This window comes from Geotrypetes seraphini, chromosome 7, assembly GCF_902459505.1.
Source record: "Geotrypetes seraphini chromosome 7, aGeoSer1.1, whole genome shotgun sequence".
Classification (NCBI taxonomy): Eukaryota; Metazoa; Chordata; class Amphibia; order Gymnophiona; family Dermophiidae; genus Geotrypetes; species Geotrypetes seraphini.
In genome coordinates, this window is record NC_047090.1 from 169810766 (window position 1) to 169835024 (window position 24259).

The 24259-nt window shown below is 45.9% G+C and overlaps 1 protein-coding gene across 3 annotated transcripts in view; it reads right to left on the reverse strand.

The window, feature by feature from the left end:
* AK7 (adenylate kinase 7) overlaps positions 1–24259 on the reverse strand; it is a 206443-nt gene that overhangs the window by 150884 nt on the left and 31300 nt on the right. For all 3 annotated transcript variants that reach the window (XM_033952479.1, XM_033952480.1, XM_033952478.1), the window contains exons 3-4: positions 15667–15775; positions 2451–2545 (exon numbers count right to left, since the gene is read on the reverse strand). In XM_033952479.1, coding sequence (XP_033808370.1) covers positions 2451–2545; positions 15667–15775 — 204 coding nt within the window. The remainder of the gene's footprint in view (positions 1–2450; positions 2546–15666; positions 15776–24259) is intronic.

The following is a 24259-nucleotide window of genomic DNA, read 5'->3' on the forward strand; positions in this document are numbered from 1 at the left end:
CTAGCCAAAAATCTACCGCCTGTTCAAAAGGAGGCGGTAGCGGCTAGCGCATGCGGCAATTTAGCGCGTGCTATTCCGCGCGTTAAGGCCCTAGCGCGCCTTTGTAAAAGGAGCCCACAGTGCTTGATTTCACATAAATTATACTTTAGAAGAAATAAGAAGCAAAAGAAAAAAATGACATGCTAGCTCTTCTCAGACCACTATTAAAGGCAGGGAGGATAAAAAGAAAAACAAAGGAGATATTCTACAAAAAATCATTAGAAATATAAAAAGCTTAAACTGAAATATCCCGGCTTAATTCCCATAAGTACCACCAATAGCTTCTTAAGATCTAAAAAGGACCTAAGATGTTCTGGCAGGAAAAATAACCAAACATCTCAAACCAAAATACTTTACCACACATTTGCATGGATATGCCGGCAAAAAAGTGGCTCTCATTTTCCTTGTTTCGTATCTCATAATTAAAAATTCTTTCCTTCTTTCCTGAGTTGATTTAGTCACATCTAGATATTTATTTATTCATTCAATTTTCTATACCGTTCTTCCAAGGGAGCTCAGAACGGTTTACATGAATTTATTCAGGTAATTGAGCATTTTTCCCTATCTGACCTGGTGGGCTCACAATCTATCTAATGTACCTGGGGCAATGGAGGGATTAAGTGACTTGCCCAGGGTCACAAGGAGCAGCGTGGGTTTGAACCCACAACCTCAGGGTGCTGAGGCTGTAGCTTTAACCACTGTGCCACAGTCTCCCTCAGATTCACTGACCACAGAAAAGAGTTCCACTATTTTTAAAGTGTATCTTCATAATAGAACTTAAATCTTGTTCAAAAACAAAACCAACAATGAGAATCGCACGGTCCATTATACCAGAAAGAGTCTTCAAAAATTGCAGTTCTATCATGTAGACCTTTCTCTTGTTGTTGCATATTTGTAATAGGCCCAGAATAATTCGTAGGTTGTTCCCGTTTCAGTCTTTTTGTCCTTATAAACCAACAAGTAATAAGCCTTATTAATAGGTGGAATATTATCAAGAGGAAATTTAAAATTTTCCAGAAGAAACTTTTTAAATACTTTCACAGGAGACATACCCAAAATTTAGGGACAATTTAATACTCTCAAATTTAACCGTCTATTAAAGTTTTCTATTTGTTCAATTTTCCTTGAGATAAACTTTTGATATTTTATTACTGCTGAAACAATCTCTTTGAGGATAAGATGACAATGTTATTTCTTCATTGTTCTGGTTTTTAAATATACTTTGTGTTTATGGATAATAAAAAAACATTTACACTAATAGAATCTCAGGGCACAGTTTCAATGCACAGCTTATTTACATTGTCTTGAGGTAATCCTCCATTGCCCCATATACATTAGGTAGAGTGCGAGTCCACTGGGACAGGGAAATATGCCTGAGTACCTGAACGTAAACCACTTAGGGGTTTAACGCACGTAATACTGCGCGTTAAACCGCCTGCCGCGCTAGCCTCTAACGCCTGCATTGAGCAGGCATTAGTTTGTTTAGCCGGCCGCGGGGGTTAGCGCGGCTTGATAAAAAGAGCCCTTAGGCTATAAATGGTATATAAATATGATAGATAAATAAATGTAACAAAAATATCCAAAAAATCAAGAAAAGGATGCCCAAAATAAATCACAAAAAATTGCACCCTCCAAAATACCGGACAAAAGAATCACCTTTCCTTACAAAAAGGGAGAAAAGACCTCAGTGTCTAATAGGGGCTCTTTAAGCTTCCCATATAGACAGGCTAGTTTTAAACAGAATTTAATCCTAGCAGACACATCCTTGACAGGAGTGGAAGCGGGTGTGTGATCGCTCAAATCCCTGACGAAGCATTTTGTTGCGAAACAGGGGCCCCTGTTGGATATTTTGGAAGAATGTTTTGACTGATAGCTTTTTTCCATAGAGCAGTTTTTCCTGCTTGCTTTCCTCCAGGACTACACCTGAATATCAAAGTACTCAGATAAGTGACTTCTATTTTTGACAATTATTGTTTGAAGAAAAGTAAAAAAATATATAAAACTATAAGAAAATACATAAAACTATAAGAAAATTAGAATACAGGTTCACGCACTAATTGGGAGTTTTCTGACCAAGGATGTGTCTGCTAGGATTAAATTCTGTTTAAAACTAGCCTGTCTATATGGGAAGCTTAAAGAGCCCCTATTAGACACTGAGGTCTTTTCTCCCTTTTTGTAAGGAAAGGTGATTCTTTTGTCCGGTATTTTGGAGGGTGCAATTTTTTGAGATAAATAAATGTTACATTTATCTTCTTCTAAACTGCTGGACACACTTCTCATAAATACATTGTATGTAGGCCATCTAAACCAAATTTTGAAAAATTAAAGCAAGCAAATTTAACCCTCCCAAAAAAGAGTAGTATTGCATCTTTGTGCATACTATTAAAATTAAGCTTATTTCCATAACTTACTGGGTCAGGAAGTTTGCTTTGTGACCAAGTCATTACTGTTGAAATTAAGATGAACATCTTTGGACCCCAAAAATTTTCAATTTCTGTGTGTAGTGCTGAAGAAGAAAAAAGCATAGCATAATTTTGCACTTATATGGAATACCTTCACACACTTCTAATATTAGTTGATGACATTCGCGGTGCTAGGTAAAAACATGAATTTCATTTCATTCATTGTTTTTCACCGTGAATATTTGTTTATATGGCTCTCCTTTTATTGCCAAAACAAATTTAATGCAATCTGTAAAAGGTTTGTCATTTTGAAAATTTTTTCTATCTACTGAAAAAGGTTAACAGAATTCGTCTATGGAGGTCGATATTCAAAGTGATTTAACAGGCCACTAACATTCAGCAGCAGTTAACCGGTTAGTGCCACTGAGGGCTCCTTTTACAAAGGTGCGCTAGCATTTTTAGCGCACGCACCAGATTAGTGCATGCTGTAGCGCGCACTAGCCGAAAAATTACTGCCTGCTTAAAAGGAGGTGGTAGCAGCTAGCGCGCGTTAAATCCGCTAGCGCACCTTTGTAAAAGGAGCCCTGAATGTCAGCACTAATCGCTAAAATGAAAGCCAGCTATTTTGTGGAAGGTCTGGGGCGGAGTCTGTACTTATACGGTTTAAGGATGATATTCAGCACTTAACTACCTAAGTTAAGTGACCATATTGGACTGCATAAAATTCAGTTCTAGTATTCAATGCCAGTGCCTAAACATGGTCTGGCACTGAATATCCAAGAATAAAGTGACTCAAAAAACACTCACCAATCCCATTTGTGTTCTAGTATGCTTATCAACAGAGTATGATTCTGTGAAATTCCTAAGATAGGGAACTGGATAAATATCTGGAGTTACCAACATTAGAGACAATTCTATCAATGAGTATCTAGAATTATGCAACACTTGCACATGTCACCAGTGCTAATAATGGACACTGACATGCATATATGAACTAGGTACCATGCTATAAGGTAGCCCATGGATCTCAAAGTCCCTCCTTGAGGGCCGCAATCCAGTCGGGTTTTCAGGATTTCCCCAATGAATATGCATTGAAAGCAGTGCATACACATAGATATCATGCATATTCATTGGGGAAATCCTGAAAACCCGACTGGATTGCGTCCCTCAAGGAGGGACTTTGAGACCCCTGAGGTAGCCCATAAGTGCTATAGAAGGGCATACAAGTTGCCATATATTCTATGAATTGTATTTGTTATATACATATATGTATGTATATAACAGGGATCTCAAAGTCCCTCCTTGAGGGCCGCAATTCAGTCGGGTTTTCATGATTTCTCCAATGAATATGCATTGAAAGCAGTACATGCACATAGATCTCATGCATATTCACTAGGGAAATCGTGAAAGCCCAACTGGATTGCGGCCCTCAAGGAGGGACTTTGAGACCCCTGGTATATAACAAATGCAACTCATAGAATACTATCAGTTGCATGTGTTGATTGGTGCAATTAGGCACTCCCATTTACACCAGCCATTGATCTGGCATAAGTGACTGCATCTAAACATTTTGTGCACTAAAGTAGGTTTGCATTAGTGTTCTATATCAACTTAGGCATACCTAATGGAAGATTAGGTTTTTACTTTTGATAATCTTCTTTCTGTTAGTCCCTGTAATAGGTGTTCAATCCCTCCCCACAATCAGGGAGTTGCAGAAATCCAAACACTTCTCTAAGCATGTGCTCCTCCTACCTTAGCAAGTGAGTTAGAGCCCCCTACAGTTCAGTTCCAAAGCCAAGCAACCATACTAGACCCAATCCTTGAAAAATAAGGGGGTATGGAGGAACCTTCCCAACAAACAATTACTGTTAAAATCAGCTGTGCAAATTATAAAAACACGTAATAAACAGTCAGCTTATACAATCTTCACCCATAGAATGCTCTGGATCAGGCAGTGGGTGGGAGATTCAGCATCTAAAGCCACCTCGAGCAAGCTCCCTTCAAGGATCAGATGCTCTTTGGAAAAGGACTGGCCAACGATGACCAGCATGATAGATCATCATACTAAGTCCTTGCCAGACAATAAACCGTGAGGCCCCATGAGTTCCTGCCATGGTTCGTGGCTACAGAAAAACACGTTAGGGGTCTGCAGGTTCCTCATCACAATGATCCTTGCGGAGTTCTAGACTAGAGGTCTGCACGGGGATCGCGGGAATTCCCCCTAACCCACGGGACTCTCACGGGGACCCCCCTCTGGCCCACAGGACTCCCACGGGGACCCCCCTCTAGCCAACGGGACTCCCACGGGGATGGAAGGCTTTGGAAGAAGGATTCGTCCATATAATATAATGGACATGTCAGCCTTAGTAAAAGAGGGGGTTTATAAGTTAATTACCTGAACAGAAAACAAAAAAAGGTTCCACCAAAGAGATTCCACAAGGAAAACAGCAGCGCAAATAGAAAAGAAACTGTGGAATTGATGATCCTGTCAGAAGTAATTGCTGCTTTTTATGAGGATGGGCGGAGATGGAGGTAATTCCTTGCGGGGACAGGTGGGGACGGAGAGGATCCTGGCGGGGACGGGTGGAATTTCTGTCCCCGTGCAACTCTCTATTCTAGACAGAGGTTTGGAAGCTCCAAAAGAGCCCCTGCAGGTGGCTCTCGCTCAACAACAAATACCTAGAAGTCCCAATGATACCAGGTCGACCTCCAGAATCCCCCACATAGGAGGGAGACATTCGAAGCTCTGCGAGACTTGGCCGCAGATTTCTTCAGACCAATGGGTCCTGAACATTATTTGAGAAGGATACAAACTCAAATTCTGTCGATCCCTCAGTGACATTTTTCTGGATTCTCCAGCATGAAGACCGGAGAAAGCAGACAAAGGTCAGCATGTACAATGGCTGTTACAAATTGAACCCCTAACACACTACTGGGTAATACTGAATCAAATGGGTGTCCCTGAAGGTAAATCACTCAGTATGTAACAATGAAAGAAACACACAGTCTATTTCAAATAACTACCAAAGGAGCTCAGAACCATTGAAGTTATAGAAATCACAAACGGGGACAAGCCCTCAATCGTGTTTCAATGTCTATCATTGCTCCTTTTTAGAGTTAGTTAGAAGTTTGTTTCTTGTAGTGTTGAAACAATGTATTAAACAAGTTCAAATGTCCATTGAAAAGTGTTGTAAAAACTTCATGTGAATGAATAATTGAATAAATATACTTATATTTCAAAAAACTTGAATACGTGCAGTGTTCAAAGTTGCTTCCCTGCGGTGGGTTCTGACGCGTTTCGCCCAAACGGCTTCCTCAGAGATACAGAGCAGGAAAAGTAACTTCACCCTAATAAAAAATAAGAAGACCATTTTTTAAAAAAGAGGTAAACACGATTGAAGGCTTGTCCCCGTTTGTGATTTCTATACCTTCAATGGTTCTGAGCTCCTTTGTTAGTTATTTGAAATAGATTGTGTGTTCCTTTCATTGTTATATACTGTGTTACAAATTGAAGCCATTAAGCCAGTACCAAATGTAGACTCAGGCTTAGGAAGATACTCTATATACTTCAGCGTGCCCCAGAAAGATTCTGGATCCCAAGGCAGTCAATACAGCATTGAAGATTCCCAGGTTCCGGATGGAAACGGTGACATCAGTCATTGCCTCGGTAGCTCTGGGCAAATTTCTAGCCTCTCTAGACTTGACAGAGGCTTACTCACATATCTTCATCTTCCCAGATCACAGGAGGTTTATCCAGTTCCATGTGTTAGAGAGTCATTTTCAGTTCCTGGCGCTGCTGTTTGTTTTAATAACACCTCACACCTTTACCACGGTAACTGTGGTGGCAACAGTGCATCTAACAAAGCAGGCATCCAAGTTCATCTGTACTTGATGACTGACTGATCAGAGTGCTGTCCAAGAGAGAATGTCACACAGAGCGTTCTCTCAGGTAGTCCCGCTCCTGCAGGATCTGAGGTGGATTATAAATTTCAAAAAGAGCCATTGAAGCCAATTCAAAGTCCAGAGATTTGGAGGTTCGGTTCAACACAGTAGAGGGCAGAGCTTTTCTGCCAGAGCCACAAAACTGAAGCTCAGACGCCAGATCTTAGAAATCTTGGCAAGGTCGGCGTCTATGGCATGTCATTATCCGCGAGTACTAGGTACATGATTTAATGGTCATGCACTAATGTTGCCATTAGGGCACGAGTCCTTACTGTCACCTATTTTGTAGGCAATAAGGGCTCACATGCCAATCCTGTGCTAATCAGATAGCATATAGTAATATAGCTGCGCTGATTATCACACTCTCCATCACCAGATATAATCGCTCAGCGAATAAAGAGAGATTATGTGCTTACCCTGGTAAGCTCTTTTCCAGTAGATAGGTGAGACATTCTAGACTGTGGGGTTATTTCCCTATAGTCGCTTGCTGCTGCAGAAGGAATCCACTCTGGATTTTTCACTCTGCCTCTGTTGTACTTCACTGGACTCTCTTAGCTTCTCCTTCAGTTAGTACCCAGCATGTAGAACCACCCAATACACATGAAGTAGAGGTACCTGTAGCAACAGGCTTAAACAAATTGTTCTGCTCAAAAGTAACTTAAACAGAACCATTAACCGCCAACACTGGCTTCAAAGGAGCTCAGAAATTACTCCCCAATAAATTGAACTATATAAACAAATTCTTCCCAGCCCACAAGGGCTGACAGGCATCCAAGATTTAACTTGGAGAAGCATAAAACAGATTGAAACAGTTGGCAGGCACAGGAAGGACTGGGCAGGAGTCTAGAATATCTCGCCTATTTACTGGAAAAGAGTTTACCAGGGTTAAGTACATACTCTCTTTTTCCAGTGCAATATGCGAGACATTTTAGACAGGGATGTACAAAAGCAGTTCCCTTAAAAGCTAAGGTGGGCTTGCAGCGCCTACCCGTAATACCGAGGACCCACAAGTGGAGTATCTCCTCAGGAGAGGCAGATCTAGCTTCAGCCCACGAAGAAGCCACACTCCCGGTAGAATAAGCCTCGACAAAAACAGGAGACTGTTTCCCCTGAAAGAATGTAGGCTGACGAAATGGTCCTACGGACCCATCTGGAAATCATGGCCTTGGAAGCGAGAGTGTCCCACTCAACTGAATGAGTCAGCACAAACGAATAGTCAGAGAGATAAAACTCGTTGGTGACCTCCTGATAAACATAGAAGAACTTTGCGCACATTATTTCTTTAACAGGCGATCCTGTGTCCTGGAACCTGTAGACTGAAAGACAGGCAAATATACTTCCTTAATAACATGGAAAACAAAAACCACGTTCAGCAGGAAGGAAGAACCGTCCAAAGAGAAACAACAGCCTCCGAAATACAGAGGAAATGGGCTTAGTAAGACAAAGCCTATAGTTCCATCACACGTCGCACTGAAGGAATGGCAACCAGAAAACGGTCTTGAGCGTCAAGTCCAAGAGGGAAGATCCTCGAAGGGGCTCAAAAGGAGCCTTGGTAAGGCTAGACAGCACCAGGTTAAGGTTCCAGAAAGGGAAAGGCTGCTTAACCGGTGGTCTGACACGAAGAGCCCCCTTCAGAAAATTAACATCATCAAAATGAGATGTCCACAAGGACTGACGCTCCCAAAACAAGAGAGAGAAAAAAAAAAAAAAAAAAAAGAGAGAGAACCTGGTCACCTGGACCCAAAGATAAGCCACAGAGAAGCATTTATCCAGATCAGCCTGAAGACAGGTGAGAATCAGCGAGGTCAGAGCAGCACCTGGTCCTGGACGAACCAACCATGGAAGGCCTTCCACACCTTAGCAGAAGCCAAAAACATGGACAACTTCTAAGACTTGAGAAGAGCATCTACAACCTGTGCTCTGAGGCTGCACGCTCAAGAGCCATGTTATAAGAGCAAAGGGACCTGGAATCTCCAAGGACATTGAACTCAGCGGGATGAGATCTAGATGGTCACTCAGCTGAAGGCTGCAACTCCTGTGCAGATCTGCATACCACGGTCCACAAGAACAAATTGGAGACATTAAAACAACACGGCCCGGATAGGTCGTGATCCGTTGATTGATTCAGTCAAACAACAGCCAAGGAGGAAAGACATACAGGAGAATCTCCCGAGTCCACAGTTGTTCCATAGTATTGAGGTCCTCTCTTCTGGGCTTGGATCTGCAACTGAATTAGTGATCCGCTGTCTTGATTCTTGCCGAGACCAGGAGGGGGAAGCGGGCCTGACCCCCAGCACATCACAAGTGCTCAGCATGCCACTGCAGACAGGGCCCATTCGACCAGATCCAGAAGCTGTCTTCTGATGAAGTCTGCTTGAACATTATCTATTCCTACCACATACGTTGCCATCAGCGTTAGGAGGCGATGTTCTGCCTAAAGAACAAGAAGGCGGGCTTCCTGAGCCAGAGGAGTGCTCTTGATCCCTCCTTGGCAATTGGAGAATACGCTGATTGCTTGGTCCTCCAGAGTCTTCTGCAATCTCATCAGAGCTAGCTGAACAGCTCTGAGCTCCAACTGGTTGAGTGACAATTTTCACCGAGAGGGCGTCTAACTCCCCTGAACAAGAAAACAATTGTAAAGGGCTCCCCAGCCCCAAAGGTTGGCATCTGACATTACCACGATCCAGAAGTAGTGGAATGCTCCTGCTGAGTGATTGCAGAAGAAGGCACCAATCCACGCATGCTTGTGCTTCCAGAGTCAAAGGAAGACAGGCCTGCAAGGCATCCCTGTGCAGAGCCCAGTGAGAGAGCAAAGTATGCAGAAGAGGGCACCTGTGCGCCCTCACTCAAGAAACCACATCTTGTGGCAACCAGGTATCCCAGATACTGAAGATAATCCCATGCCGACAGAGCTGGCCGCTGATGAAGGTGAGAAATCTGGACACATAGGTTCCATTAGCAGGCATCTGGCAGATAGGCGCGGCCCGTAGCCGAGTTGAAAAGAATTCCCAGATATCTCAGTAACTACGTGATCATCAGATGGCCCTTCTTGAAGTTAACAATCCAGCCCAGGTCCTCCAGCACCTCAAGGACGATCCTGGAGACTTTTGCATGTAAGTCGCCATGACAATCATCACCTTGGTAAAAGTCTAGGGCGCTGTCGCCAGCCCAAAAAGCAGAGCCAAGAAGTTGTAATCTTGACCAAGAACATGAAACCACAAAAAAACTGCAGTGAGCCGGAATAAAGGAAATGTATATATATGCATCCAGTGAGGCAAGAAACTCTCCTGGGGCCACTGCTGCAATGACTAAACGCACAGCCTCCATTCAAAAGTGTGAAACCTTGAGAGCCTTATCCACAAGTTAAAGATCCAGAATAGTCTTCCAATCTTCTGAGCCTTTCTTGGGCACAAGAAAGTATATAGAGCATCTGCCCGAGACTGAATATTCAGGCAGCACCAGCTCTATAGCTGGAATATCCCACCAGCACTGAACGGTGTCTGGAACCTTTAGCGCCTTAACCAGGCGACCTGTAGGAGAGTCCACACTTGTCGGATGAAATTCACATCCAAGCAGGAAGGAAGACTGAGAGCAGGCCCCCTATCAGAAGGGGAGCATCCCTCGGCCTGGTGCTATTCTGCCTCTTCAGCAGTGGGTGCAGAACTGGAGGTGGAAGACTGGGAATACCTGTAGACATTAAACCATCAGATATCTACGACGTGGCACTTGCTTATGGTTGCTAGTGCTGTGAGCCATGAAATTAAAATACCCAGAACCAGTGTTCCCGCTAAGCTGCGCTGGCGCACAAAATAGTACATCGCAGCGCACAAGTTTCACGTCACAGCGCACACTCGAGCGGAGGTGAGAGGAAGCGGCGGCGGTCTGCCCTGATCGCCTAAGATGCAGCAGCGGCGGCTCCTTTCATGATCCCCGGGATCATGAAAGGAGCCGCCGCTGCTGCATCTTAGGCGATCAGGGCAGACCGCCGCCGCTTCCTCTCACCTCCGCTCGAGTGTGCGCTGTGACGTGAAACTTGTGCGCTGCGATGTACTATTTTGTGCGCCAGCGCAGCTTAGCGGGAACACTGCCCAGAACCCCAGGAGGATCTGGGTCTGCTATCAGGCAGAGTCTTAGGGTGATGGTCCATCCCAGAATCCATGAGGTTGAGCCAAAGTAGCCATGGAAGTGGAAACACCCATCCGCTGTCCGAACCAAAGCATTCTGTGGGCAGAGATGGAATACGCCAACACCTTTGCCAAACCCGCACAAGGATATACAATGCATCCACCATATAATCTGCCCCTGTCAGAAAAGACTGAGGAGAGAAAACTACCACCTCATGCTCTAGTGTGCGCATTTGAGAAAGACAGGTATGTGCGACAAAAGCTTTTGCTGAAGCAGCATTAATGCTTAAAAGCAGCTGCATCAAAGAGTTTCCTGAGGACCACATCCACCTAGTGGTCCTGCATATCTTCCAACACTACATTCCCCACATTGGGGAGAGAGGCGTATTTATCCACCTGTTCCACAAAAGAATCCACCCTTGACTGATCCAAAAACTGCTGATACTCCTGTGCCAGAGGATACCAGCGTGACATAGCTCTAGCAATGTTCAGAGCAACCTCTGAAGCATCAACTGCTCTGAGACCAGAACACACATATCAGGGTGCCAGGGAAAGGAAGCAGACTGCAAGCACACACACCACAAAGCCAGAAGGAAGAAGTGGATGGAGCCAGCTGAGTGACCAAAAAGAAATGCCGCAAACACAAAGAAGCACAGAATTGTGAGAGCATGTCCAGGCTCCAAAAACCTCAAAGGAATCCATAGATCCAGCACAGTCCCTGATCTCCTGTCCAAGGAAGAGCTGCACCTGCAAATAAGGGGTCAGCAAGCAAGTCATCTGCATCCGGATCCCCCAAATCAGAAGGGTCAAGCAGTGCAAGCACAGTGGCAGGGTGAATTGAAGACATGTCCAAAGGAGCAATGCCACTGAGAGACACTGTAGAGGAGGATTGGAACTGCACAGGAAGAGAACACCAGTTCTGATATGCAACTCCAGGGGCACAGAGTCACCCTAAGGCAGGGATAGGGAACTTGGGTCCTCGAGAGCCTTATTCCAGTCGGGTTTTCAGGATTTCCCCAATGAATATGCATGAGATCTATTTGCATGCACTGCTTTCAATGCTTATTCATTGGGGAAATCCTGAAAACCCGACTGGAATACGGCTCTCGAGGACTGGAGTTCCCTACCCTTGCCCTAAGGTGACTAAAATTTACATTTCTTAGGCTGCAAAGGATGCGCAGCCTAGCAGGTAGAATTGCCAGCCATGCAAGCCCCTGAAAGTCATACAGGCCACCTGCTGGGCTAGTTGAGTGCTTGGTCACCTGCTTCAGCAGAGGAGAGGGTAAGCTGGACGTTGTGGACCCCTCAGCTGCGTCACATGGCACAAACATGCTCTAAAAACGCTAAATATGCACAATCCTGGCAAGAATTCACATAAGGAGAACCCAAGGACTTCATCCTAGCAAGTTTTCGGGTGAAATTTGCAGATTTGAAGAAGCAGGGAGCTTTAGAAAAAAAAGATTGCAAAAAAAAATGCAAGATGGCTGCTATAAAACATTTGTACCAAAATTGCGATATTTTTCATACTTCCCAAACTCTTAAGGATTTTTCAGGAGAAGGAACATGGGAGAACATCCAGAATCCTTCAAAATCCCACTTTTCCAACCTCTCTTGATATATCTCACAGGCTGTCAGCCTGCGTGCACACTGTGACCTGATAGAGAATCAGTGCTTCAGCCTGCTTTCTGCTCTCTCACAGTAGCTGGATGAGAAAATTCACTGTCACAATGCTGGGAAAGGATCTGTAAAGCTGATCTTCAGGCTGCCAGTCAGACTCCCCTGTCAGACTCCACCCCCCTGTGGACCAACGGATGTGCACTGGGACGGGAGGAGGCGCAACGACACAGCTGGCACCTTTCATGACCCTGCTGAGCCTCCTAAGGACGCCTACAAGCCTGCGCTCAACTCCTGATTAACAGCAGGTGAGACCAACTCATGGACAACCCTGAGCTCTAGAGAAAGCTATACATGCTGGCTAACAGGTACCCAGTGGGAACAGCCTGTGAATTCTCAAGCAGGCAGAACTTCAAAAATTGGTCCAAGCACTAAATTACCCGAAAGAGGACGAAATTACATCAAATTAAAATAATAAGATGGGGAGAGCAGAACAAACACTCCTGTAAGCATGCATTCAAAAGGAAAGAACTGAAGGTGGAGCAAGAAAGCCCAGTGAAGTACAGCAGGCAGAGTGAAAAATCCAGAGTGGATTCCTTCTGCAGCAGCACGTGGCTATAGGGAAATAAGCCTAGTGTCTAGAACACAGTTCTTCAACCGCGGACCGCAGAAAATTCCTGCCGGTCCGTGCAAGACCGGCAAGATGGACGCCGTTAAATTTCCTGCCCCGGTGGTGTTCGCGGAAATCTTCTGTTCTTCCCAGCCTTGGGCGATCAAGACAGGTTGCCGACGTCGGCCATTCCCTCTGTGAGTCTCGCCTATGCGGAAACAGGAAGTTGAAACAAAATAGGCGGGACTCAGAGAGGGAAGGTCCCGACGTCGGCAGCCTGTCTTGATCGCTGCCCCTGCCGAGTCGCCGAAGAGGGCCACGGGGAAAGTACAGGCAGAGAGGAGATGTTCAGCGTGCGTGGGGAGGTCAGGGTGTCGATTGGGGCCATCAGCAGCGTTTGTGCTGAGAGTCTGCCCATGTGCAGGATGCGGCGGGTAGGGGCCTCCGGCTCGTCTTGGGCGGTAGGGCCTGCGGTGCAAAACTGTTTTTGCCGGCTTGGGGGGGGGGCCCGATTGTGCAGGGCACAGCAGGAGTAAGATCATGGGGAGCCTTCAACAGTGGCTGTCTCCTCTCCTAGCAGCTCTGTACTTACCAGGGCAGTGATTCACTTTGGCAACTTCCCCTTTCCTCAGAGGCGCAACGGACCCAAGGCTGCCTAAGGAAATCACTGCTGCAGGCAAGTACTGAGAGCTGCTGGAAGGAGAAGAAGCCACTGTTGGAGGCTGGGAAGCTGCTGGATTAAGAGAGAGCTGCTACTGCACCTGGAGGGAGGTAGAAAGAGAGATGCTGCTGGGAGGGGAAGAGGGAAAGGGATGGGAAGAGAGCTACTGTTGGATAGGGGGGAGGAGGGAAGGGAGAAGGGAGAAGGAAAAAAGGAAGGAAACAGCTGGCAGGGAGGGAAAGGGGAGAGACAGGAATGATAAAGTAGAGAGAGTTTGATGCTGGAAAGGGGGTCAGCAGAGAAATGAGAGAGGGATAAATATGCTAGATCTGGTGTAGGAGAGATAAAAATGAAGAAAGCTGTGAAGCTGGAATGAATGATGTAAAAAGGAGAGAGGAGGCACAGGCTGGATGGAAAGGGGAGAGGCGCATAGAAAGAAGTCAGATACATATGGAAGGGGAGGAGGCCAGACAGTGGATGGAACGAGCAGACGCTGGAAGGAAGAGTGGAAAGAAGATGAAAGCAGAGACCACAAAAGGTAGAAAAAAATCATTTTATTTCTATTTTGTCATTACAATATATCAGATTTGAAATATATATCCTGCTAGAGACATAACTGGGGACTGCAAAGCCTAACACTATTCCTATCATGTGTGACTGCAGTATTCTGTTAGCATGATATTTCTGTGTAGCATTCTGTAATAATTTGGCTTGTTCAATTTTCTTGATAGTAGAGGGGATATATGTGAAGGGGAGGGGAGACAGGGGTTTTGTTGGTCCTTGCTCTGAATATTTATATTTATAAAATGACAATTGTACAGAATATTATTTCTTTTTATACTTTAATAAAATACATTCAATATAAAATCATAACTGAGGCTTGTGCAGATGGGATCAGATGGTTTGTGGGGACTGAGCTTGCGGAGACGGGGCGAAAATGTGTTTTTTTTATTTCGGTCTTAGTAGTTTGCCGGTCCACAAAATAATTATTTTATTTCTGCCGGTCCACGGGTGTAAAAAGGTTGAAGAACACAGGTCTAGAATATCTCACCTATTGCACTGGAGTATATTTTATTTTTCAGTGAGCCAGCATCATATGCATATATCAAAAAGGTAACAAGGTATGCCTCAGCACACTGTGGTACACCATTTTAAACTGCAGTATGAACGCATTAGTGCTTACTGCAGCTTGCAAAAAGGGATCCTATGTTTGTAAGTGAGGCAATAAAGGGTTAATTGATTTGCCCAAGGTCACAAGAACTGTAGTGAAATTTGAATTGAGCTTCCCTGGCTCTCAGTTTCTGCTCTAACCATTAGGCTACTCCTCTATCTGCAAAATGTCAAGGAAAAAAGCAATATGAAGGTTGAGAATGTAATACAGCGAGTGAGATTTAAGATAATTTTTTTTCCTTTCATATATTATATATTATGCTTGAATTATTTTCTTTATTCTTGAACTTTGCTTTCTGTACAAGTATACACTTGATTGTTATATTTGAAAAATTTATAAATAAATAAATAAAAAAAGAGAATGTAATACAGAATACACTTGTCTTACTTTAAAACTATGTTATCCAGGAGCAGTGGATAGGAAGTGTCCGGGGTGGTGGCACCCCTTGCGCCCTTCTCTCTGCCCCCCCCCGGCTCCTCACACCACACTCACACTTCTCCCTTCCCCCTCATACCTCTTTAAATTTTTGCCAGCACAAGCAGCTTCTTGGAGCTACTGCTTTCCCTCTGATGTCACTTCCTGGTCCTGTGACCAGGAAGTGATTTCAGAGAGGAGCCAGGACAGCGCGAGCAACAGACCGGAGAAGTTGCTCACACTGGTGAAGATTTAAAGAGGTACCGGGGGGGTAGGGGGGGAAGAAGGGAGGATAGAGAGGTGCCAACACTTCCATCATCACAGCACCCAGGGTGGTCTGCCTCCTTCCCCCTTACTATGCCACTGCCCAGGAGCCACACATAAAGCCTTGCACTCTGATTTAATTTAGAGAGGAATATGATTACTTTTGGTACAGATATTATTAATTTTAAGGTAAACCAGATTCACATAGATTAACATTTTTTGATCTCCAAAAAAAACTAGCTTTATAGATTTTTTTTCTGTATGGAGTACATAGACTGCCTAAATATCAATGCCAAAGTCAAAATTAGCACTTAGACAGACACACACCTCCTCCTTGAGGAATATCTTCAACAGATGTAAAATTCATCTTTCAGACCATACATATATACAGATGTCAATGCAAATGACAATATCAATGTACTAACCTGAAGCAGCCCAGGAGGCTTCATCAATCTGCTCACTATTTTCAGAGATATTATAAACGATGACATCACACTCCAATAAGTGATGTAACAGCTCATCTCGATCAGTGAACTGAAATCAAAGCAGAATCTTTCATTTTAAATATGTTTTTATTCCATGTGGCTAGTATGTTCCAAAATGATGCCTGTATTTAAAACTAGAAGTAGATAAAAAAATTAGGATTAAATGATCGCATAACCAATGCATTTACTCAGACGTTCACAAAGACAGGAGAAGGAAGGACACGAGGAACTTCCTGAAACCAAGGTTCTGATCTGCTCATATAATGTTATAACTGAGGGCCTGTTTTACAAAGCCGCACAGCAACAGCCCCGAAGCCCTTTAAATCTCTATGGGCTTCGGGGCCGTTACCGTGCTACAGCTGCTAGCGCGGCTTTGTAAAACAGGCCCTAACTGTCTATAATGAAACTGTAATGTATAAATGAACAAACATTGCCATTGAACAGTAAAACACATCAAATAAAAGCAACAGCTTGAATATTAGTGGAACTCAATTATCTCTTTAGATTCTATTTACAAATTGATTCTTTTTTTTAGTCTTTATTTAAACCATTTTATAAATACAGTATAACAGTAAAAGCAAACATATATGAGAAGTGAGTATACAGTATTATAAACAGACTATTATTATGACTGAGAGAAAGGCTTTCATAATAGACCATTTCTTGTTGAATTTGACTAATGAGTTGGATTTCTTAGCAAAATAATGTTCATATCTGTACAATAAACATAAATAATTATACCATCTGTCATATGTAACTTGTGAAAAATCCTTCCATGAAGTACGAATAATCTTCAAAGCTAGTGTAAGTAAAAAGTTAACCACTTCAGCTTCAATATCAGAAAGTGATGATTCAATACAATTGCTTTTCAGAATAAGTAGTTTGTAAGAGAAACAGTTTAAGATCTTAAAGATCCGACAAATCACAGACCAAATTTCTGACCAAAATTTGGCTACAGCTGAACATTCATATAGAAAATGTTTGACATTACCAATGTGCCATTCACAAGTCCAGCAGTTTTTGGAAAATGAAGGGTTAATTATATATGATCTTAAGGGGGTCCATAAGGACCTATTTTGTAAGAAATACATTGACTGAATTACAGAAGCAAATTTTGAAGATTTAAATACAAAATGCCAGATATTATCCCAATCAGAGATGGATATTGGAGATTCCAATCTTCTTCCCAAGATTTTCTAAGGTTCTTCATAGTATCAGAGGGCAAAGACTTAAGAAATTTATAAAAGTGAGAAGCAGTATGGCCAGATGCAGTAACTTTTATGTTTAAATCTATTTTATTAAGCAACAGTAAGTACAACAGCAATAATAACCATGGAATGCAGTTTCATCAAACACCCGCGGAGGACTGGACTCTTATGTCCTCCCCGGACCCACCATACCCCCACCCCCCAACAAAGAAAACCCTACCCCCACCCACCCCTCCCCATCCCCCCACATATACAGAAAACGCGCAAGCAGGGAACAGCAGAGACATCTAGAAGCACAGTTTCAGAGGTGGAGTCTATTCAAGACCCGGCTACGACTCTCAGGAGGCAAAATGTTCAAATATGGAGTCCAAGTGTGAACAAAGTCTCTGCTCCGGCGTCGGGAAGAACGAGCCAAACGGGCTTCCCAACCCATAAGTTCATGGAGGCGATTCCTCCAATACCAGAATGAAGGTGGTTCAGAAGACAGCCAGCAACACAAGATACACTTCTTCCCCAAAATAAAACATTTACTAAGAAATAATTTTTCATAAGAATTGTACATATACAAGAATGAAAAATGGGCAAACAGCATAGACTGCACGGAGACTGGCACAGGGGTCCGCAACAAGCCCTGTAGAAAGGAGGCCATCTCGGTCCAGAAGGTCTGAATCCCCTCACAACTCCAGAAACCATGATAGTAAGAATTTACCTCCACCGAACAGCGGGTACATAACTGAGTATCAATACAACCCATATGGTAAGCCTGACTCTGGGAGGCGTAGGCCCGCAGGACAGTTCGAAAGTGACATTCACGGAGCTCAGCACTATGTACCAAGCCCGCAGTTCGAGTCAGGGTTTTTAACAAGAAATTGTCCCCCAAGTCCCTACCCAAGTCCCGCTGCCATGCCCCCAAAATACCAGGGAAAACCCTAGGCGGGCAAAGAGCCAGAATCCGGCCATGCAAAGCTGATATAGAGACCCTAGTATCAGGATCCGCAGCCAAAAAAGTACAGAGCTGGGTCCCAAAATCCCCCTGCAAGGAAGACCCCTGAAGGGAAGCCACATAGTGACTTAGTTGACAATATGCAAATGGAAGGCCAATCTCAGGGACCCCCCTCCCCGCCAGCTCAGCATAAGGTAAGAGAGACCCATCATCCCGCAGAACATGCCGCATCTGTTCCACCCCCCGCGCCCTCCAACGACCGAACACAGAAGGTCCAACCCCCGGAGGGAAAGCTAAATTCCCCGCCAACGGTAAAAATACACTAGTATGAGAGTCCTGATTCCACAACTGAAGGATTTGATGCCACACTGTCCACAAGGACCGAAACAAAATACTACGCTTACAGGGTCTCGGCAGTTTAGACAACGGGGCATGGAGGAGATACAAGAGATGAAGAGGATAGAAATGATCCCGTTCCAGAGAGATATCCGTATAAAAAGAGGTACCCAACACCCAATCACTAAGATGACGAAGCAAACAGGCCTGGTTATAAACCCTGATGTCAGGCACCCCCAAACCACCCCCGCGGGCAGGCCCCACCAATAGGGACCATTTCAGTTTAGGTCTACGTCCACCCCAACAAAACCGGATCAATAGGGAGGTAAGAGAACGAATATCCCTCTGCAACAAAGAAAGGGGAAGAGTCTGAAGAACGTAAAGCCACCTCGGGAATACAACCATACGAAATAAATGAATTCTCCCCAACAAAGACAGCGGCAACGCCTGCCATTTGGCTAGCAACACTTTAGTATCCGCCAGGAGTTTATCTATGTTAAGACGGTACAGTTGGGTCACATCCATCGTCAGCCTAATCCCTAGATATCTAAAAGAGGTGTCAGCCCAACGCAGCAGGAAACCATCCCCCCCATGTCCGCTGAAGTTGAACCGAGGAAGCCAGCGCCTCAGATTTCACAAAATTCAAGGCGAAGCCAGAGAAATCTCCGTATTCCCGAAGACTTTCCAACAATACGGGCAAGGAATGCTGCGGGTCCGTTAAAAAGACCAAGAGATCATCTGCAAACGCCGCCATTTTAAAATGTGAATCACCCAGGACCAATCCCCGAATCTCCGCATTTGCCTGAAGCTCCCGAAGTAAAGGATCTAAAGATAGCACAAAAAGGAGCGGAGACAAGGGGCAGCCCTGGCGAGTCCCCCGGCCAATAGGAAAAAACCTGAGCAAGTCCCATTAACTGTAATCCGCGCCTCTGGATCACTATACAGTGCCTGGATTGCACCGAAAAAGAAGGGGCCCAAACCGTACGTCCTCAGCACTGCAAAAAGGTAACCCCACCGCACCTTATCGAAGGCCTTCTCTGCATCAAAACTGATGAGCATGGCGGGGCTACCGTCTTGTCCCACCCGTTCCAGCGCCAACAAGATGCGCCGGATATTCTTAGCCACCGGCCTATCCCGCACAAACCCCACCTGAGATTCAGATATCACCGACGGCAAAACACGCGCCAGGCGGTTAGCCAAAAGTTTAGCCAAAAGCTTCGCCTCATAATTCAACAATGAGATAGGACGATACGATTCAGGCAAAAGAGGGTCCTTACCAGGCTTCGGGAGAACTATAATAGACGCTAGATTTACGTAGCGAGGAAGAAAGCCCTTAGCAACACTCAAATTGTAAACCTCAGCCAGTACTGGCGCTACGTCCGACACCAACAACTTATAGAACTCACTCCGAAATCCATCCGGGCCCGGCGCCTTGCCCAACTGACTGACCCCTATCGCCCCCTCCACCTCCTCTGCGGTGATAGGAAGATCCAAAACGGCTGCATCCCGTTGAGATAAACAAGGTAGGTCGAGGCTATCTAGATAAACTTGCCCATCCAAAAGCTCGGGGCCTGGATCTGTATACACCTCAGCAAAGAACTCCCGAAATAATTCACATATCTCCTCCGACCGATGATACAGCACCCCAGAGGAACCCCGAAGAGTCGTTATGCTCTCAGGTCCACCCCTCGGACGCGCCAGGCGGGCCAACAATCGACTGCTCTTATTCGCAAACCGAAATAAAGAAAACTTAAAGTACTCCCTCGTCCGCAGAGCCTGAAGATGCAACAGTTCATTCAGTTCCTGCTGGACCTCCAAAAGCTGCGCCCGAAGCAGGAAGGAGGGCGCCCTGCCATACTGGCGTCTCAACCCAGTCGCCTTCCGCTCCAAAGCCAGTATTTGCCTTTGCTTCCGCTTCGACTCCCTGGCCACATAAGAGATGACATCCCCCCGCAAGACTGCTTTAGCCGTCTCCCAATAGAGAATGGGATCATCCCGATGCTGCTGATTGTTAACTTGAAAATCACGCCAGCACTGTGTCAAAAACTCGTGAAAACGGGTATCCCTATACAGGTAGCAGGGAAACCGCCAGGACCCTCTGTTGCTCAAAGAGTCTCCCCAAGTCCACCGAAATCCCACCCAAGCGTGGTCAGATATTTCAATGGGGCCCATTTCAACCCCCATTACCCGTGGAAGCAGCACGCGAGAAATAAGAAGAAAATCAATTCGTGAAAGCGTCCCGTGCGCCCTGGACAAGTGGGAGTAATCCCTCTCCAACGGGTGTAACACCCGCCACACGTCAAGCAACCCCAAGGTGGATTCCAAAAGTTGACCACCCGTATAAAGCTTGGAGGTCTCTCTACCCGACGAAGCAGAGCGATCCAGCTTCGGGTCCGGTACCTCATTAAAGTCCCCACCCACCAGCATCGGAACATCTCCAAACTGTAAGAGATGATTGCGGAGCCCCCTAAAAAACCTGGCCGAAGGATTATTAGGAGCGTAAACATTGCAGAGCAAAAGAGGCCGATTATCAAGTAACACCAAGGCCGCAATGTAACGCCCCTTAGGGTCGCGGAACACCTTCTGGGTGAGTAAACGCAGGCCCTTACGGAACAGAATGATAACACCTCCCTTTCCCCCCACAGCGGGCGCCTCCAAATAGGAACCCACCCACCAGGTACAGAGCTTGGCATGTTCCACAGAGGATAAACGGGTCTCCTGTAAAAAGGCAATAGAGGTTTTAGAACGATTTAAACGCTGCAATATTTTAGAACGCTTAATAGGGGAGTGAATCCCCCCAACATTCCAAGAAGTTAGAGTGTATTCCAGAGTAAACCTCTCATTAGCCCAGTCACACAAAAAGAAAGAACCAGTATAATACCAGAGAAGCGTCCCAGCCACCGCTTCCCCGACTTCTCGCCCCCACTTGCCCCAAGAATCAAGCCATACCCCTGCCTCCAAATCAAATCCCAAACACAGTGACCCCCAACCCACTCACCCCAAAATTCCCCCAGATCCCCATCCCCCAGCGAGCCCCACCCCCACCCCCCAACTCCCCCCCACCCCACCCCACAAACCCCCCTCCACCACCAACCCTCCCCTGATCTACACCCAAGATACCCCAAAAAGGGCATCACTTCCAGGAAACTAGATACACCCTCCCACGGGATTAGGACCAGTACCCCCCGACCCACAACCCCAAAGCTCCAAAAACAGTAAGAAACAGCCACCATCATCCAAAACCCCAAGAACACTCAACCCACCCCTCCCCGCCCCCAACACCCCAGCCACTACAGCAACCCTCAAAGCCCACTCACCAAACCCAATACCCAATGCTCAAACCAGTTAGAGCAGGAACAGACCCAAGCTAACAGAGAACAACCAGGTCAACCCCCCTCCATCCACACACACACCAACCAAGCAGTCCCTCTAAAAAACAAAACACAGGGACCCCCACGCAGGGGGAGAAAGAAGAAACCCCCAGTCCAAACTCAAACTACAGACCAGTCCCCAAAATTGGGTCTCCTCAGTCCAGTGCAGCTCCCGGAGGCGGGTCATCAGGCATCATCTCTGTCACAAAGCGCTGAGCGGCCTCCAAGGTGTCGAAATGATGAGTACGACCCAGATGTGTCAGTCTCAGGCGCGCCGGGTATTGCAGAGAAAAAGCAATGTGACGCTGGATGAGACGGGTGCAGAGAGGTGAAAACCTGCGCCGTGCCTGAGAGACCTCCGCCGAATAGTCCTGAAAGCAGAGAATCGGCTTGTTGTCATACGAGAGCTTCTTGCCCTGCCGCAACGCACGCAGGACCTCCATCTTGTGATGATAATTCAGGATACGGCAGATGACCACTCGAGGTCTGTCAGCATTCTCTCTCCGCTGCCCCAAGCGATGTGCCCTCTCCACCCTCAGGGGGCCCAAAGAAGATGGTAAAGACAAAGACTCCGGCAACCAGCGTTCCAATAGCGCCCCCAGCACCACGTCTCGCACCGATTCAGGCAGGCCAACAAACCGAAGATTATTACGGCGGGACCTATTCTCCAGGTCGTCCACCTTGGCACGCAACGCCGCCAACGCTGTGGTGTGGGCTGACTGCTCCTGGGCAAGCTGCTGGACGTGATCCTCAGCTGCACTCACCCGCTGCTGAGTCTCCTTGACCTCTGAAGTAAGGGAGGCAAAGCGCTGGTCCAACGTGTCCAGTTTATCTAGGATGCGCTGGAGTTTGTCCCCCAGAGAGCTCTCCAGGGCAGCCTGAACCTCTGCCGTGACCGCGGTGACCCAGGAGGAGTGAGGAGCCTCCGGCGATGGGGGCGCCCCGGGATCCGCCATCCTGGCCTCAGGCAGCCTGCTCCGCTCCCGATCCTTCCGGACCGCCTTCGCTGCCATGGCGACCCTCTCCTAGGCTCCCCGATTTCCTCGCCTGCAAAAAGCTTCCCGGTACAGGGAGGAGACTGAGCCCAAGTTCAATCCTGGGAAGTAAAAGCCACGCCGCGTGCCGGTGGGTATCGTCGCAACCACCCTCCTCCTGCAGTGCCTCGTGTCTGCCGGGGGACCCGGGATCAAAACTGCAGGGCTGCTGGGCAAATCAGGACCGAGGCACTCCGCGCCTCAATCAAACACCCCAGCACCTGGAAACGCCGCTCCTGAGCTCTGGCCTGCAGAAGAGGAGCCGCACCGCGAGTCGGTGGGCAAAGTCGCGGCTGTTCCTGACTGCGGCGCCACGTGGTATCCGGGCGATCCGAAAGTCGCGGCTGTTCCCGACTGTGGCGCCACGTGGTCTCCGGGTGATCCGCGACCGCAACTGCGGGGCTGCGAAAAAAAAAATGAAGGTCGAGTCTCCCCGCGTCTCCAACACACTCCTCAACGCCGCGGGAGACCCGAACCTGAGGGGGAAAGGCAGATTATTTGCCGCGCCGTGAGAAGGTATAACGGAGCTGTAGCAACACGCTGTCTACAGCTCCATGTTTCCGCCGGAAGTCATGCAGTAACTTTAATACAGAAATTTCTCAAGTCAGGGGTGTCATGTAAAGTATTAAATGGGATAATATGTTTGCGAAGAACAGACTTTAAAGGTAACCAGTAGAAAAACTGCAAATTATCTAAATAAGACTCAGTCTAAACTTCAGCAAAAGTTTTCCAACTTTTAGTTTAGTGAGCTAATATCCCATATGTTCTTTTGTCTGCAAGGCCATGAGATCATTTGTTTATCAATACATAAGAGTTATTCCAGAGTGGAATGGCAAATGAGTTAGACAGCGATACTGTATATCTAATTTAGAATCAGAATACTGGAGAGAATCAAGTGCGCATTTTAATATGGAGTCATGCTGCTCTTTTTTGAAGAGATTCATACCTAAAAGTTTAGACAATTAAAGTGGGCATAAGTGAAACTGTTCAACTGAGAGCCATCTGGGGTGTAATGAGGAAATATCAGATAGGATCCATCCAGTTCCCTGACTGAGTATGAAAGCTTTGTGATATAACAGCAGATCAGGGAAGTTCACACCTCCCTGACATTTAGGAGCCTTCAACTTAGACAAAGAAATCCTAGGAGTTTTATTATTCCAAAGGAAGATGGATAATAATTTTTCTGTTGATTTATAAAAGTGAGGGGGAAATAGAATAGGGAACATACTTAATAAATAGGTGATTTGGGGGGACTATCATCATTTTCAATGAATCTAGTCTATCCCACCAAGAGTAAAGGTAGATTATAGGGATGGGATTAGAGGTAAGTTACAAAATTAATCAGGGACCACTGTTCAGGCACTAGGCCTGATGGGCCGCCGCGGGAGCGGACCACTGAGCAAGATGGACCTCTGGTCTGACTCAGCGGGGGCAACTTCTTCTTCTTCTTATAACTTGAGGGGGAGACCAAGGCTTCATGGTATCCCTGATTTTAGTTTGAATCATGGGTATATTAATTTTAGAGGTACTGTATTCCCAAATACTTAATAGATGATGTGACCCATTTTAAGGAGAGATCATCGATAGAAAAGGGTACGCAATGATCATTTAAAGGCATCAGTTCTGTCTTGCCCCAGTTAA